General features: G+C 49.4%; 1 protein-coding gene across 1 annotated transcript; it reads right to left on the bottom strand.

Moving 5' to 3' along the window:
- Positions 1 to 2265: 2265 nt before the first annotated feature.
- On the bottom strand, positions 2266 to 2961 carry LOC148220904 (olfactory receptor 14J1-like). The gene has a single exon (XM_088180710.1). It carries the CDS (start codon positions 2959 to 2961, stop codon positions 2266 to 2268), a length of 696 nt encoding a protein of 231 aa, XP_088036836.1.
- Between the last annotated feature and the right edge of the window lie 10839 nt (positions 2962 to 13800).

Genomic DNA, 13800 nt, shown 5'->3' with positions numbered 1-13800 from the left:
CCCTGTTGAACCAAATATTCATTGTGACACTGTGGGGGTGCTTGTAACCAATTGTCCATTATGATACTGCAGATCCAAGAGACTGTGGTGACACTATGGCAGTTCATGGAACCAAGGGGCTGTTGTGACACACCAAGGCCTCGTGGCACCAAGGAGAGCATTGTGGCAGTGCAGAACCAAGGAGGTCATTTTGACAGTACAGATCCAAGGGTCCATTGTTATCCAGCAGGGACTCATGGAACCAAGGGGCCATTGTGAAACTGTGCAAGGGCCATAATGGTGTCAGGGACACCACTGATACTGAATCCCACAGGATAGAAACTTCTAAACACAGTTTTGAGTATTTGAAAGCAGGTATTATTTATTACATCATGCTGGTCACTCAGGGGATCCTTCATCCGTTCAAGTGCACTGAGCATCGAATGAACAGTTTTTATCACACACACTGATTATCTATTCATGAGTTATCCCCAATTCCTTTCACTTTATTTGACATAATTGCACCCCTTATCAAAAATCCTTACATGGTTCCTTGGAGTCTGTCTTTGACATCCAATGTTTTAGGTTGTTGTTCCTCGATCCCTGCTTTTGAATGATGGCAATTTCCTTGTTTTGCATAATTTCTGCTTTGTCAGCCTTGCAGAGCTGAGCTGGCATCATGTTTGCATTTTGTGTGACTTCTGTATGTGGGACTTACATCCTTTATCTGTATTTCCAAGGCTGTTCTGTTCTACTTTCCTTGATAAGTGTAAATGTTGTTCTGTTCTCCCTGCCCTTGTCACAGTGCACACCCCACATGAGGCGTGTCTGCAACCCCCTCCAACCCATGGGCTTGGCTGGGCAAGTGTTCCTGAGGGAACAGAGATGGGACAGCTGGGCTGGATGACCCAAGGGTTGTTCCATTCCATGTCACACCATGATCAGCAGTAAATGGAGAGAAGAGAGGGGCAAGGGGCATAGAGGATTAGTTTCTTTTTTAAGATTTTTTTTATTAAAACAGCACCTACACATACAGAATCCTTTCCTGCCACAAGGTGGTTAAACATTTTCCACTGCTAGGAGATTTCCTGTGGATTTTCTTTACTTCTGTTTGTGACCTTTGACTTTTGTGGTTGGTTGGTTGGTTGGTTGGTTGGTTGGTTGGTTGGTTGAGTTGTTTGTGGGTTTTTTGGTTGTTGCGGGTGGGTCTTGCTTTGTTTTTTTTGTTTGGGTTTGATTTTTCCATATTGAACTGCCTTTTTTTCTGATACATAAATTCAACCTTTTTTGTGGCTTGGTTGACACCTGATGGCAAGAGAAATTTACCCAACTCAGTCATTTTGCCAAATTACATTTTGCAGTCACCATTAACCAGATGAATTCGGTCACAGACTCCCTGCAACTTGGCAGCATGCACAAAGGAATTGAAAGTGCATTTCATGCCATTGTAGAGATAATAGAAATGTTCCACAGGGTCTGGTCACTGAGGGATGTCACCAGGGAGTGGCTGCCAAGAGGACTCTGTGCCATGGATGACATTTGACCCTCACTGTTCAGTCAAATTCGCACCCACCCCATGTTCCCCTCCTGCAGCCCAGCTCTCTCCAATCTGGCTCTGAGGAGAGCACAGCAGACCATGTCCCAGGCCTGGCTAAAGTCTGGGCACACAACATCCCCTTCTTTTCCCTCCCACAGGGGTTCTGCAATCCCTGCCTTGTGCTGCCAGTGTCTGGAATGGCTGCAGGAGGATTTGCCACCTGCCCTTTCCTGCTGAGCCTGACCAGTCTGTGACTGTCCCAGTGCCCCTCCTGCTCTGTTTGCAGACTGGTTCCATGTCTGCCCTTCCCAAGTGCCCAGGACCCTCTGGGATGGCTCTGTCCTTTCCAAGGGGTTTGAGAGAGGTCTCACAGAGACACTGCCCAGCCTTCTCAACATCCTTAACACCAAAGGCCTTTTCCGCATCCCTCAATTCCTGGTCAGTGCCCAGAACACAGCACAACCCTGTCCAGGTCCTCAGGGTGGTTCAGAAGGGAGGTAGCTCTGATTTCTCCCCACAGACCAGAGTATTTCACTTAAAAAATGTACAGAGAATAAACTTTTAAAAAGACATTGTGCTATAAAGGAAAGGTAAATATTGATGCACAAATATTATGAGTGGTGAAATTAATTTGTGAAATACATTATAACAGTAGAAAAATAGTATAACAGGAGCAAAAAGTTACGAAGAGGAGCAAAACAGATAATAGTTACTTCCATTCTGAGTGCTTTGCAGAAGAAAGGCACGGTTTATTGCTTCAGAAAAAATCCAGTCAAACCTTTACTCAGGGCATCCTTGAGCTCCTGGTTCCTCAGGCTGTAGATGAGTGGGTTCAGGGCTGGAGGCACTAATGTGTACATCGCTGACAAAGAGAGATCCAATGCTGGGGAGGAGATGGAGGGGGCCTTCAGGTTAGCAAACATGCCAGTGCTGATAAACAGAGAGACCACAGCCAGGTGAGGGAGGCAGGTGGAAAAGGCTTTGTGCCGTCCCTGCTCAGAGGGGATCCTCAGCACAGCCCTGAAGATCTGCACATAGGAGAAAACAATAAACACAAAACAACCAAAAGCTAAAAAGACACTAATAATGATAAGCCAAACATCCCTAAGGTAGGAGAGTGAACAGGAGAGTTTGAGGATCTGTGGGATTTCACAGAAGAACTGGCCCAGGGCATTGCCATGGCACAGGGGCAGGGAAAATGTATTGGCTGTGTGCAGCAGAGCATTGAGAAAGCCACTGGCCCAGGCAGCTGCTGCCATGTGGGCACAAGCTCTGCTTCCCAGGAGGGTCCCGTAGTGCAGGGGTTTGCAGATGGACACGGAGAGGTCTTGGCACATGATGGTCAGGAGGGAAAACTCTGCTGAGATGAAGAACTTAAAGAAAAACACTTGTGCAGCACATCCTGTGTAGGAGATGTTTCTGGTGTCCCAGAGGGAATTGTGCATGGCTTTGGGGACAGTGGTGCAGATGGAGCCCAGGTCGCTGAGGGCCAGGTTGAGCAGGAAGAAGAACATGGGGGTGTGCAGGTGGTGGCCGCAGGCTACGGCGCTGATGATGAGGCCGTTGGCCAGGAGGGCAGCCAGGGAGATGGCCAGGAAGAGGCAGAAGTGCAGGAGCTGCAGCTGCCGCGTGTCTGCCAATGGCAGCAGGAGGAAGTGGCTGATGGAGCTGCTGTTGTTTCGTGTCTCTTTGCCTCATGGACTGTTGAAAGAAGACATTGGAAACCTGAGACAAATTTCCTTGAGTCAATCCTACGCTACTTTTTAAAAATTTACTTAAAATTGCTTCTCTTTCATTGGGGAAATTCCACTCTCCTTTTTTTTTTTATCTTTCAGCTTGCGATTTTTCTTTTTTCAGGGGGATAATTTTTTTTTCAGCATTGATCTCAGCCTGAACACTGGGGAGCCCAGAGAGAAACGGGGCTCCCTGTGCCTCAGTGCAGTCAGACCTGCTGTTCCTCAGAGATGTGCCCTTTGCTCAATGTACCTGACTGTAATTCAGGGTGATAACACTTAAAATGGGCTTAAAAAAAAAAAAAAAAAAAGATGTCATGAAAGCTCAATTTTTACAAGAAATTTCCCAAAAGTTTTCTTGTATTTTTTGTTTGGTTTGGTGGTTTGTTTGGTTTTTTGTGTGTATATTGCTGAACAGAGAGGGATACCAAGGTTTGAACTGGCTCTCTGTTGCCTGGAGTTGTGCCTACTGGGAGCTGTTTCTCTCTATCCAAGCCTTGTCCCTGCCAGTGCTGCCAGAGCCCAGCCCAGCCCTGGGGGCTCAGCTCTGCCCTGCACACCCCTCCCAGCACAGGGCACTGCCCAGGGACATCTCCCTGCCAGCAGGGCCTTAAGGGCAGCTCACACAAACGGAGATGCTGCAAGCCAAGGTGCTGCTGCTGCTGTCTGGAGGCACAGGAGGGTGAGGAGGCACTTTGTGAGGGAGATGTGAGGCAGATGTGCTGAAGCTCAGTGGGACAGTGCAGGAGTGTCAGTGACACAGACACACCTGACAGCCCCTTTGCCTTGCCTTGAGGAGAAAGCTGAGAGCAGCCCTGGCCATGCAGCACCATCTCCACAGCAGGAGGAATCTGCCCTGATGGGGATGGCTCCTTCCACCTCCAACTTCTCCCCACAGTCGATGGGGAGCTGCCAGGCAGGCTGAGAGCTGTCCCTGGCAGGTGGCACATGGCCTGGGCTGGCCAAGAGCCCTGAGGGCTGCAGGAGCTGCTCTGCAGGACAGCCCTGGGCAGCCCTGGCTGCAGCCCCAGCTTCAGCCCCTGCAGCCGTCCCTGGCAGCAGGAGCCGTCCTGCCCTGTCCCTCTGACGGTGCCCAGGGCAGCCCCGCTCTGCAGCACATCCTCCTCCTCCTCCTGCTGTGCCTCAGAGAAACTGGGAGAGTCCTCCTGACACATCCCCCAGGCTGTGGGCTGTGCTGGCTCCAGGAGATCCCTCCAGGAGCACAGGGGACATTGCCCTGCACCCACACACTCACCATGTCCAGGGCTGTGAAGATGTTTCCCCAAGTGCAGTCTCAGCTCAATGTCTTCCCAGTCCTGATTGCCTTGAGCCTGTCTGTGCCTGGCTCCTGTGCCCTCAGTGCCTGCAGGCAGTGCCCTCAGCCCTGCTGGGCTGGCAGAGGACCTGCTCCTCAGCAGAAATGTCTTTTTGAAGCTTCTCTTGGTTTACCTTGGGAGCTGCCTCTGTGCCAGGAGCCCGGCCCAGCTCAGCAGCACAGACACAGCACAAGGATTTTAATGAATCTCTTGAGGCTTTAGTTTGCTTTACATAATAATCATTCCCTGAGAGAGTGTTCAAAAAACTTTTCAAGAACTAAAATCTAAATTAAAATACTGAAGTTTCTTCAAGTTTTAATGAGTCCCACTGTGAGACATGACTGAGAAAGCTTTCCCTATTTCCAGTTAGAGCAGCAAATTGGAGGCAGAGATGACAGGTGGGGACAAAGAGAAGCCAAGTCTTGGTGCCCTGGGGCACAGCAGGGTCTGTGCCACCAAGGGCTGGGAGGAGACACCTTGTCCTGAGCCACTGGGGCCTCCTGGCACAGCCCCAGCAAGGCTGGCCACTGGCACCCCTTGTCCTGCCCTCAGCATCCCCCCACATCCCAGTGGCCTCAGGGATCTGCTGGGACCAGTCCCTGGGGAGCCTTGGTCAGGAATGGCCCTGGGGGGCTCCTTCATGCTCCCAGGGACTGCAGGTTTTTCAGAGGACTTTGGGTTTTGCTTTTGCCTTGGAGTCTCTGAGATTTTTGTGCAATCATGGCCTCCAATTATCTGCTTTAATTAGTCCCTTGAGAGGCTTTGTCAGTAATGATACTCAGTGGGGCTCATTAATACTTGAAGGTACTCAGTTTTTTTAAGGTACTTGGAGTTTTCCTTTTGACACCAACTCTTTTAGTAGTTTATGGAGTGATGCCCCCAATTATCTGCTTTAAGAAGTCCCTTGAGACAACTTTGTACTGACCCTCACTGGGGCTCATTAATACTTCAATGAACTTGAGTTTTTTAAGGTACTTTCCTTTTTCCTTTCTTTTCTCAGTCTCTGAGACATTTTTGGGCAATCCTGGCCTCCCATTCTCTCCTCCAAAGAGTGTCCATGAAGAGCCTGTGTTGAGGATGGACCTCAGTGGGGCCCATTGATGCTTTGAGACACTTTGGGTTTTTCTTCTGATTTGGACTCCTGGAAAGGTTTGTGCCATCTCCTCTGAGGTTCAAGGGCGCAGCACCAAATGCAGCACAGGGCTGATTGGGATCAAGCAAGTCCTGACAAACCATGGCTCTGCCTTGATTTCCCTCTGGTCTGGTGCCATTCATTAGGAAGATTTTCAAATCCAATTATGGAGAAATAATTTGAAGAACTTCTTAGAAATATTTATTATTATTTTCAAGGGTGCATTTTATTACTGTTCTCTTTAGAGCAGAGGTGATTGCAGCATTCTGTGATTGATGTAGATCCAGGGTCTCTCCTCAGCAGGTCTGGCCTGCTCACAGAAGCTGTGCCTTGAGGTCTGACCCAGTGTGGACAACCTTGCTCCACATTGCCCAACCCCATCCTGTCTGTCTTCACTCACCTGGGACCTGCTTTGCTTGGTGAACTGACTGCACTCAGGCAAACAGTGGTTTTCCTTGTGTTTTTGGAAGCAGTCTAAAACTCCTGAGTTTCCTCACTGAAAACAGACACACTCCTCAGGTGTGTGCCAAGCGTAAAGTTCCATGGAGCAGGTTCCCCTTTCCCCAGCTCAGAACCCTGCAAGGAAGGTTTGAAGCCTTTGGTCTCCTTGGTTCCACAGGGCCCTGCTAGGCCACCATGCACTCTTGGTTCCATGAGGTTCTGTTCTGTCACAATGGAGATTTGGGTCCATGGGGCTCCACGGTGTCACCGTGGTCTCCTTGGTTCCACAAGGCCATGCAGTGTCACAATGGCTCACAGGTTCCATGAGACCCCACAATGTCACAGTGGCCCCTTGGTGCCATGAGTTTCCCCAGTGTCACAATGGTTCCTTGGCTCCACGTGGCCCAGGTGTCTCACAATGGACTCTTGGTTCCGTGGGGCCCCACAGTGTCACGGGGGTTTCCTTGGTTCTGTAGGGCCACAATGGACACTGCAGCGCCCCCTGCTGGCCGGGAGGACCTGGCACTGTGTGAGCACCTCCTGGTGGACGACCCCTACAACTGTGAGTGGCGTGTACTGGCTTGTACTGGTTTGTACTGGTTTGTGCTGGGATGGGGTTCAGGGTGTGCTGGGATGGGGCTGGAGTCACTGGGTTGCACTGGGAGAGGGTGTGTGAGTGTCCGTGAGGACCTAGCACTGTGTGTACTGGTTGTACTGGGTTATACTGGTTTGTACTGGGATGGGGTGTTGGGGGGTTACTGGATTGTACTGGGTTCTACTGGGAAAGGGAGTGGGGTGTGTGAATGCCCCCTGCTGGCTGGGAGGACCTAGTGGCCAACTGTGAGTTATACTGGGTTATACTGGTTTATATTGGGATGCAGTGCAGGGGGTCACTGGGTTATACTTGTTTATACTGGGATGTGGTCCTGGGGTGACAGGGTTATACTGGTTTGTACTGGTTTGTACTGGTTTTTACTGGTTTCTACTCAGTTATACTGGGATATTCTGGATTTTACTGGGTTAAACTGATGTATTTGGTTATACTGGGAGGAGGCTTGTCGTTGCTTGGCACTGGGAGCAACTTCTGTGGATGCTGGTCTTACTGGTTTATGCTGGGATGGGGCTTGGGACCTACTGGGACTGACTTCAGGTTGTTGTGGCCTTACTGATTTCTACTGGGAGCTGCCTCCATGGGCTCAGGGGCGATTCCTAATGCTTACTGGTTTATACTGGTGCCTTCCCAGTATAATCCTGGGAGCCCCAGGACCACATTAAGAGCCCCCCTAGACTACACTGGGAATGGGTTTGAGTGCATGAGACCTTACTGGTTTATACTGGTAGCTGCTGCCAAAGGGCTCAAGAGCTCGAGAGTGGTTCCAAGTGGTTACTGGTTTATACTGGTGCCCTCTTAGTCCACACCTGGGAACACTGGTGGGTGCTGATGGCCAGGCAGAACCCCAAGGCTTCACTGGCCTTCGCTGGGGCCCTGATGCATTGTGACTTCTCCAACTTCTTGGCCTGGCACCACCGCGTGCAGCTGTTATGCCCACCAGGAGCTCCAGCAAGGGGGAGGCCAGGGTGCTGCCCTCTGAAAAGCTGAAGGAAGGTGGGGGATTCCCTGGAAAAATTCCCACAATTCTGTGGGATCCCCAAAATTTTCCAGCCCCTCCCTCACCTAAACTGTGAGGTGGTGGGATCTGTTGGGTTGAATGGGTAGACCTGGTGTTCCTAAATCTCCAATGACTTCCATGGGTAGGCCTGGTGCCTTAAATCCCTGTTGATTTTAATGGGTAGACCTGAACTCCCACACACCTGGGTATTCAGATATTTGGGTGCCCCCTTTGCCAGCCCAGAGCTGGAGCTGGTGCAGAACGCTGCTTTCACCGACCCCAGAGTCCAAAGTACCTGGGTGTACCTGTGCTGCATCCTCTCCCAAGGTAGCTTGGGGATCTCTCCCCTCCCAGGGCCCTCACTGTGGACACACACATTTAGAGAGCTAGGAAATTACAGCTTGGCAATTCCTCTCAGGCCTGGATTTCTCCTGTCTCTCAGGTCCATTCCCAGGCTGACAAGCTGACTACAGCTTCAGTTAAGGAGGCAGTCTCCCAGAGTGATAACTTGGTGAAAAACAGAAAGGAATTCATAATAAAGATTAACACCTGGTGTCTTTCCCATGGGACATCCGGACATGCTGTCCCAGGGATGTTTGTCCCAATTGTCCAATGAACTACTGTCCTGTCATAGCTCCACATAACACACTTTAAATATGGGATGTCTGTACAATAAAGTTGGCCTTTTTTCCCCAAAAGAGGTCCGTGTGTGTTGCTGTCTTTTCCTTCTCTTTGCAGCGCAGTAACCACACCTCACCTGAAGTTTTGGGGTGCCCTCTGAATGTTGGGGTGCCCCTCGACAGCCTCCCAGCCACTGAGGGTCATCTGTGTCCAGGTCGACCAGGATGATGCAATGGTGGTCATCATCCTCTCCAGGCCCGTCATGGCCAGTCAGGACACTTGGGTGCCCCAAACATCACCTGGTTACACCTGGGGTACACCTGGGTACCCCTAAAATACCCTGGATCACCCCCAAAATCACCTGGGTACACCTGGGTACCCCTTGGACACCTGGATCCAAACCCAAAACCCATGGAGTCCCCAAAAACTGGTGTCCCTAAATCCTCATTGCTTTGACTGGGTAGACCTGGTGTCCCTGAATAGCCATTGACTTCAATGAGGTAGACCTGGTGTCCTGTTCATCCCTAGTTATATTCACTAATCTTTCCCAGTGGTCCCAGTTATGCCCCAGTACTCCCAGTATCCTCAGTGCTCCCCTTATCTGCTCCCAGGAATAGCTCCTAGTTTGACTAATTTGCCCTCCCATTTCTCCCAGTGCTCCCAGTTTGCCCAGTTTGTCCCTTTCCTCCTTTCTAGTGCTTCCAGTTCCCCCTCAGTAGTTCCAGTTCCTCCCCCTTAGCCCTTCCTAGTGCTCCCAGTTTAACCAGTAACCCTTCCTGATCAAGCCCTATCAATGGGTAGACCTGGGGTCCCTAAATCCACAAAAGACTTCAATAGGTTAGACCTGGTGTCCCTCAGTTCCCATTGACTTCAATGGATAGACCTGATGTCCCAAAATTTTTTGGTGTTAAAAATGCCAATTTTGGGCTCAGAATTCCCAGATTTTGAGCTGAAAATGGACATTTTTGGGCTTACCTGGAGGCACAGCTCCAGCACAGGCCCCAGGTGTGGGATCAGGGATTCAGAACTGGCTTCCAGGAATTCATCCAGGACTTCCAGAGCATCAGCACTGCAATACTGGAGTGGAAATTCCTGGAATTCAGCCCATTTCCCCCAAATTTCTCCACTTTAGCAGCAAATTTCCACAAAATCCACATTGACTTTAATGGAAAGACCTGGTATCCCTATATCCCCTTTGATTTTAATGGATAATCCTGATGTCCAAAAAAATCCTTAATGGGAGATTAATATTATGAGTGATGGGGCAACTTAGAGACATTGTAAAAGAGGGTTTATTGCTTTATTGCATCAATCTCAAAGAAGGGTGAGACATTAAAGGTGTTACATCCAATGCCATAATATCAGAAACTGCGTAATTCTTAATTACAATGCCTAAAGTTAGTTTTTTTAGCCAATCAAATACTTCTACAAAGTTTGCTAGTGTCTTTTTACACCAATCATTAATTGCTTTGATTCTCATGGCTTTGCTTCAATGTGTCATTTTTCAGCCAGTCATAAAACACTTCACAAACTTACATTGACACATCTTAAGCTTCGAATTAAATTTTAAAATCTTTTACTAACTTACTTAACATACTGCTTTGCTTACATAATAGATATTTCTGTTTTCTTAAAATATATTTCTACTTAAACTACAAACTTATATTCTTGTTTCATGTCTGTTTCACTTTAATGCTCTAATTCTCTAAGCCTTCTCAAAGGTGTTAGGTCAAGCATTGTATCCATCTCTATCTCTGAGCCTGTATGCACAAGGCCCTGAGAGCTCTCCGTGCCTGCATTTCCCACACTGCAGTATCCCAATGGACCCTTGGTTCCTTGGGGACTCACAATGGCAGAAGGGTCTCCTTGGTTCCACAAGGTCCTGCAGAGCCCCTTGATTCAACGAGGCCTCAAAGTGTCATCATGGCCTCCAGGATTCCATGAGGCCCCACAGTGTCACAATGGATTCCTTTGGTTTCATGGGGCTGCAAAGTGTCACAATAGACTCCATGATTCCATCAGATCCCACAGTGTCACTATGGGCCCTGGTTCCATGGAGCCCCACAGTGTCTCTGTGGTTTCCTTGGTTTCATAAAGCCCTGAAATGCCACAATGGTCTCTTTGTTTCAAAAAGCCTCAAATTGTAAAAATGGCCTCCATGGTTTCATGAGGTCCTGCTGTGTCACAATGGCCTCCTTTGTTCCATGATGCCCTGTACTGTCACAATGATCTCCTTGGTTCCAGTGTCAGAATGATCCCTTTGTCCCACGGAGCCCCACACTGTCACTGTGCTCCCCTTGATTCCATGAGGCCCTGCCGTGCTACAATGGCCCCAATGGCTACAATGGTCTCCAGGGAGACTCTCTACAACCACCTGAACAGAGGCTGTAGTCAGGTGGGGGTTGGTCTCTTCTCCCAGGCAACCACTGACAGAACGAGAGGACACAGTCTGGAGATGAGCCAGGGGTGTATAGGTTTTACATCAGGAAAAAATTCTTCACTGAAAGAGTGATTGGGCACTGGAATCTTCTGCCCAGGGAGGTGGTGGAGTCACCACCCCTAGTGGCATTAAAAATAAGTCTGGACGTGGCACTCAGAGCCATGGTTTAGTTGATGAGGTGATGTTAGGTCATAGGTTTGACTTGATGATTTCAAATCTCTTTTCCAACATGGTTCATTCTGTGATCCCGCTTCATGAGGCTCTGTGATGTCACAATGGACTCTTGGTTCCATGAGGGGTGGCAGTATCAGAATGGCTCCTTTGTTTCTATGAAGTTCCACAGTCTCACAAAGGTGTCCCTGCTTCCATGAGGTTCTCCTGCATCACAATGACCCCTTGGTTCCATGAGGTTCCAAGCTGTCACAGTTGACTCCTCGGTTCTGTGAGGCCCCGCTGTTGCCAAATCTGCAAAATATCAGAGTAGGACTCCTTAACACTAATTTGGTGTTAAAGAGAACATCATTTATTCAGGCTTGAGGTCCAACATGGGACAACTCCCAACCTTACATGGACATGTGATTCATTTCCTATGGGAAAAAAGCACCTTTCACATCCAGGCATACATGGGCAAAGTTGGGAATCTGCTTCCAGAATTCCCTATACCCAAGGAGAGCTCACAGACAAAAAGCTGTCATGACTGGCTGGCCTTGGCTTCCTGACAGCCAGCACTCATCTGCCTTTTGAAACACTGAGGCTCTTTGCTTTCCTAATGAAAAGAAATCTTCTTCCATTCCAGGCACCCACAACCAAAGTTGAGATTTCACCTCCAAAAATCCCTGTTTCCAAGGATAGTCACCAGATGAAAGGTGTCAGGAGAGACAGGTCTGGCTGGCTTGGCCCATGGGAGGCCGTCCTCATCTTCTTCCAAAACACTTGGGCTTTGAGCTTTTCTTTCCTATGGAAAAAAGCATCCATCTGATCAGGCATCCATGGCTGAAATTTGGATTGCACCTCCAAAACTCTGTACATCCAAGGATTGCTCCCAAGTGAAAGCTGCCAGAACAGACAGGTCTGGCTGCCCCAGGCTTTTTGGGGGCTGCCTCTCGCCTGCTTTCCAAACACTGGGGGTCAGTGCTTTCCTTCCTATGGAAAAGAACCATCATTCCATCAAAGTGTCTGTGTTAGAAATGGAGATTCTTCCTCCAAAAAGCAGTAAATCCAAGGATTCCTCTGTAACAAAAGCTGCCAGGACAAACAGGGCTTTCTCCCTTGAGCTCCCAGGAGCCACCTCTCATCTGCCTTTGAAACACTCGGGCTCTTGCTTTCCTTCCTATGGAAAAGAATATCCCTCTTATAAATGCAGAAATGGCCAAAATCAGGATTCTACCCCCAAAATTTCCTATATCCAAGGGCTGCTTTCAGGCAAAAGCTATCTGGAAATAGTTTGGGCTGGCCTTGGCCTCTGATGGCTGCAATTCATCTCGCCCTGAAACACCAGTGTTCTGTGCTTTCCTTCCTATGGCAAAGAACCATCCTTCTCCTCCGGGTGTCCATGTCTGAAATTGGGATTCCACCTATAAAATTCTGTATATGCAAGAATAGCTCCCGGAAAAAATCTTCCAGCACTGTCTAATCTGGGTATCCTTGTCCTCCAGTGACTGCCTCTCATCTGCCCCTGCAACACCAGTGCTTGGTTGTTTCCTTCATATTGAGACCACTGTGACACCTTGGGGACCCCATGGAACCAAGGACTTGGGCTGCATGGTGCCAAGGGGCCGGTGTGGAGCAGCAGGGCTTTGTGGAACCAAGAGGCCATTGTTGCATTACAGGGCCTGGTGCAGCCCAAGGGCCGCTGTGATCCTGCAGGGCACCGTGGACCCATGGAGACCATTGTGGCATTGCAAGGCCCCATGGAATCATGGAGACCATTGTGACACTGTGGGGAACCAAAGGGCCATTGTGACACTGCAGGGCCTCATGGCAGCAAGGGGCCATTGTGACACTGCGGAAACAAGGAGAACATTGTGACACTGAGGGGTTCCATGGAATGCAGGGGAGATGGAGCAGATCTGGCTGTTTTGACCTCCTGGGGGCCACCTGACAGGTCCAGCTGACTTTGTCATGCCAAAAGCTGCCTCTCATATCCCCTTGGAGCACTGGGGCTCCATGCTTTCCTTCCTATGGAAAAGAACCTTCCTTCTTTCCAGGAGCCCATGGCTAAAATTGGTACTGACCCTAAAAAATTCCCTTTATCCAGAGATTTCTCCCAGACAAAATCTGCCAGGACAGGCTCTGGTAGTCACCTTTTATCTGCCCCTGTAACACTCGAGAACTGTTTCTTCTAACCATGGAAAAGAAGCAACCTTCTTGTCCAGGGCCAAAATTGTGATTTGACCTCCCAAATTCTGTCTATCCAAGGAGTGCTCCCAAACAAAAGTAGTCGGAAGAGAGAGGTCTGGCTGGCCTTATTTTTTTGCTGATATTCTTAGACTATGAGAAGATTGTTTTCATTAGCCAACACCTTGGAGAGGTCCTAGAGATGTCCCAAGGTGGGTTTTGAAGACTGCAAGCACATGACCACTGTATAGGAACAAATGAGCTCTGTGCACAGTGGAGTGGAGACTGAGGACAGCAGAGGAGAGCCCTGGGAGGGATTGAAGGGCGGTTTCAGAGATGGAGGATCCTTTTCACATAGTAGAGAACAGGTGGAGAAAGAAAGAATTAATGGAAAGGCCAGCTGGGCAGGCCCAGACTGCACCCAAGGAGAAAGGAATTTCTGTTCCAAGGCACAGCTGTGGTGCAACACGTCCCCCAGAAGGAGTCTGGAGCAGCCCAAGGCTCTGTGTGTGCAGGCAGAGGCAGGCAGGAGGCAGAGCTGTCAGCAAAGGAAGGGGCCAGCGAGGTGGGGCAGCCAGGGGATGACGACAGCCTGCAGGGACAGAGGCGCAGGGCATGGACACCGTAGGACAGCCTGGGCTGCAGAGGGCACAG

The sequence above is a fragment of the Sturnus vulgaris genome, chromosome 30 (genome assembly GCF_052056855.1).
Source record: "Sturnus vulgaris isolate bStuVul1 chromosome 30, bStuVul1.hap1, whole genome shotgun sequence".
Classification (NCBI taxonomy): domain Eukaryota; kingdom Metazoa; phylum Chordata; class Aves; order Passeriformes; family Sturnidae; genus Sturnus; species Sturnus vulgaris.
Note: the sequence above shows the minus strand (reverse complement) of the source record. Positions and strands in the feature narration are given on the sequence as shown.

Bases quoted from the DNA above. Each gene is read 5' to 3' on its own strand.
- LOC148220904 (XM_088180710.1), bottom strand. From the start codon at position 2,961: ATGCACAATTCCCTCTGGGACACCAGAAACATCTCCTACACAGGATGT.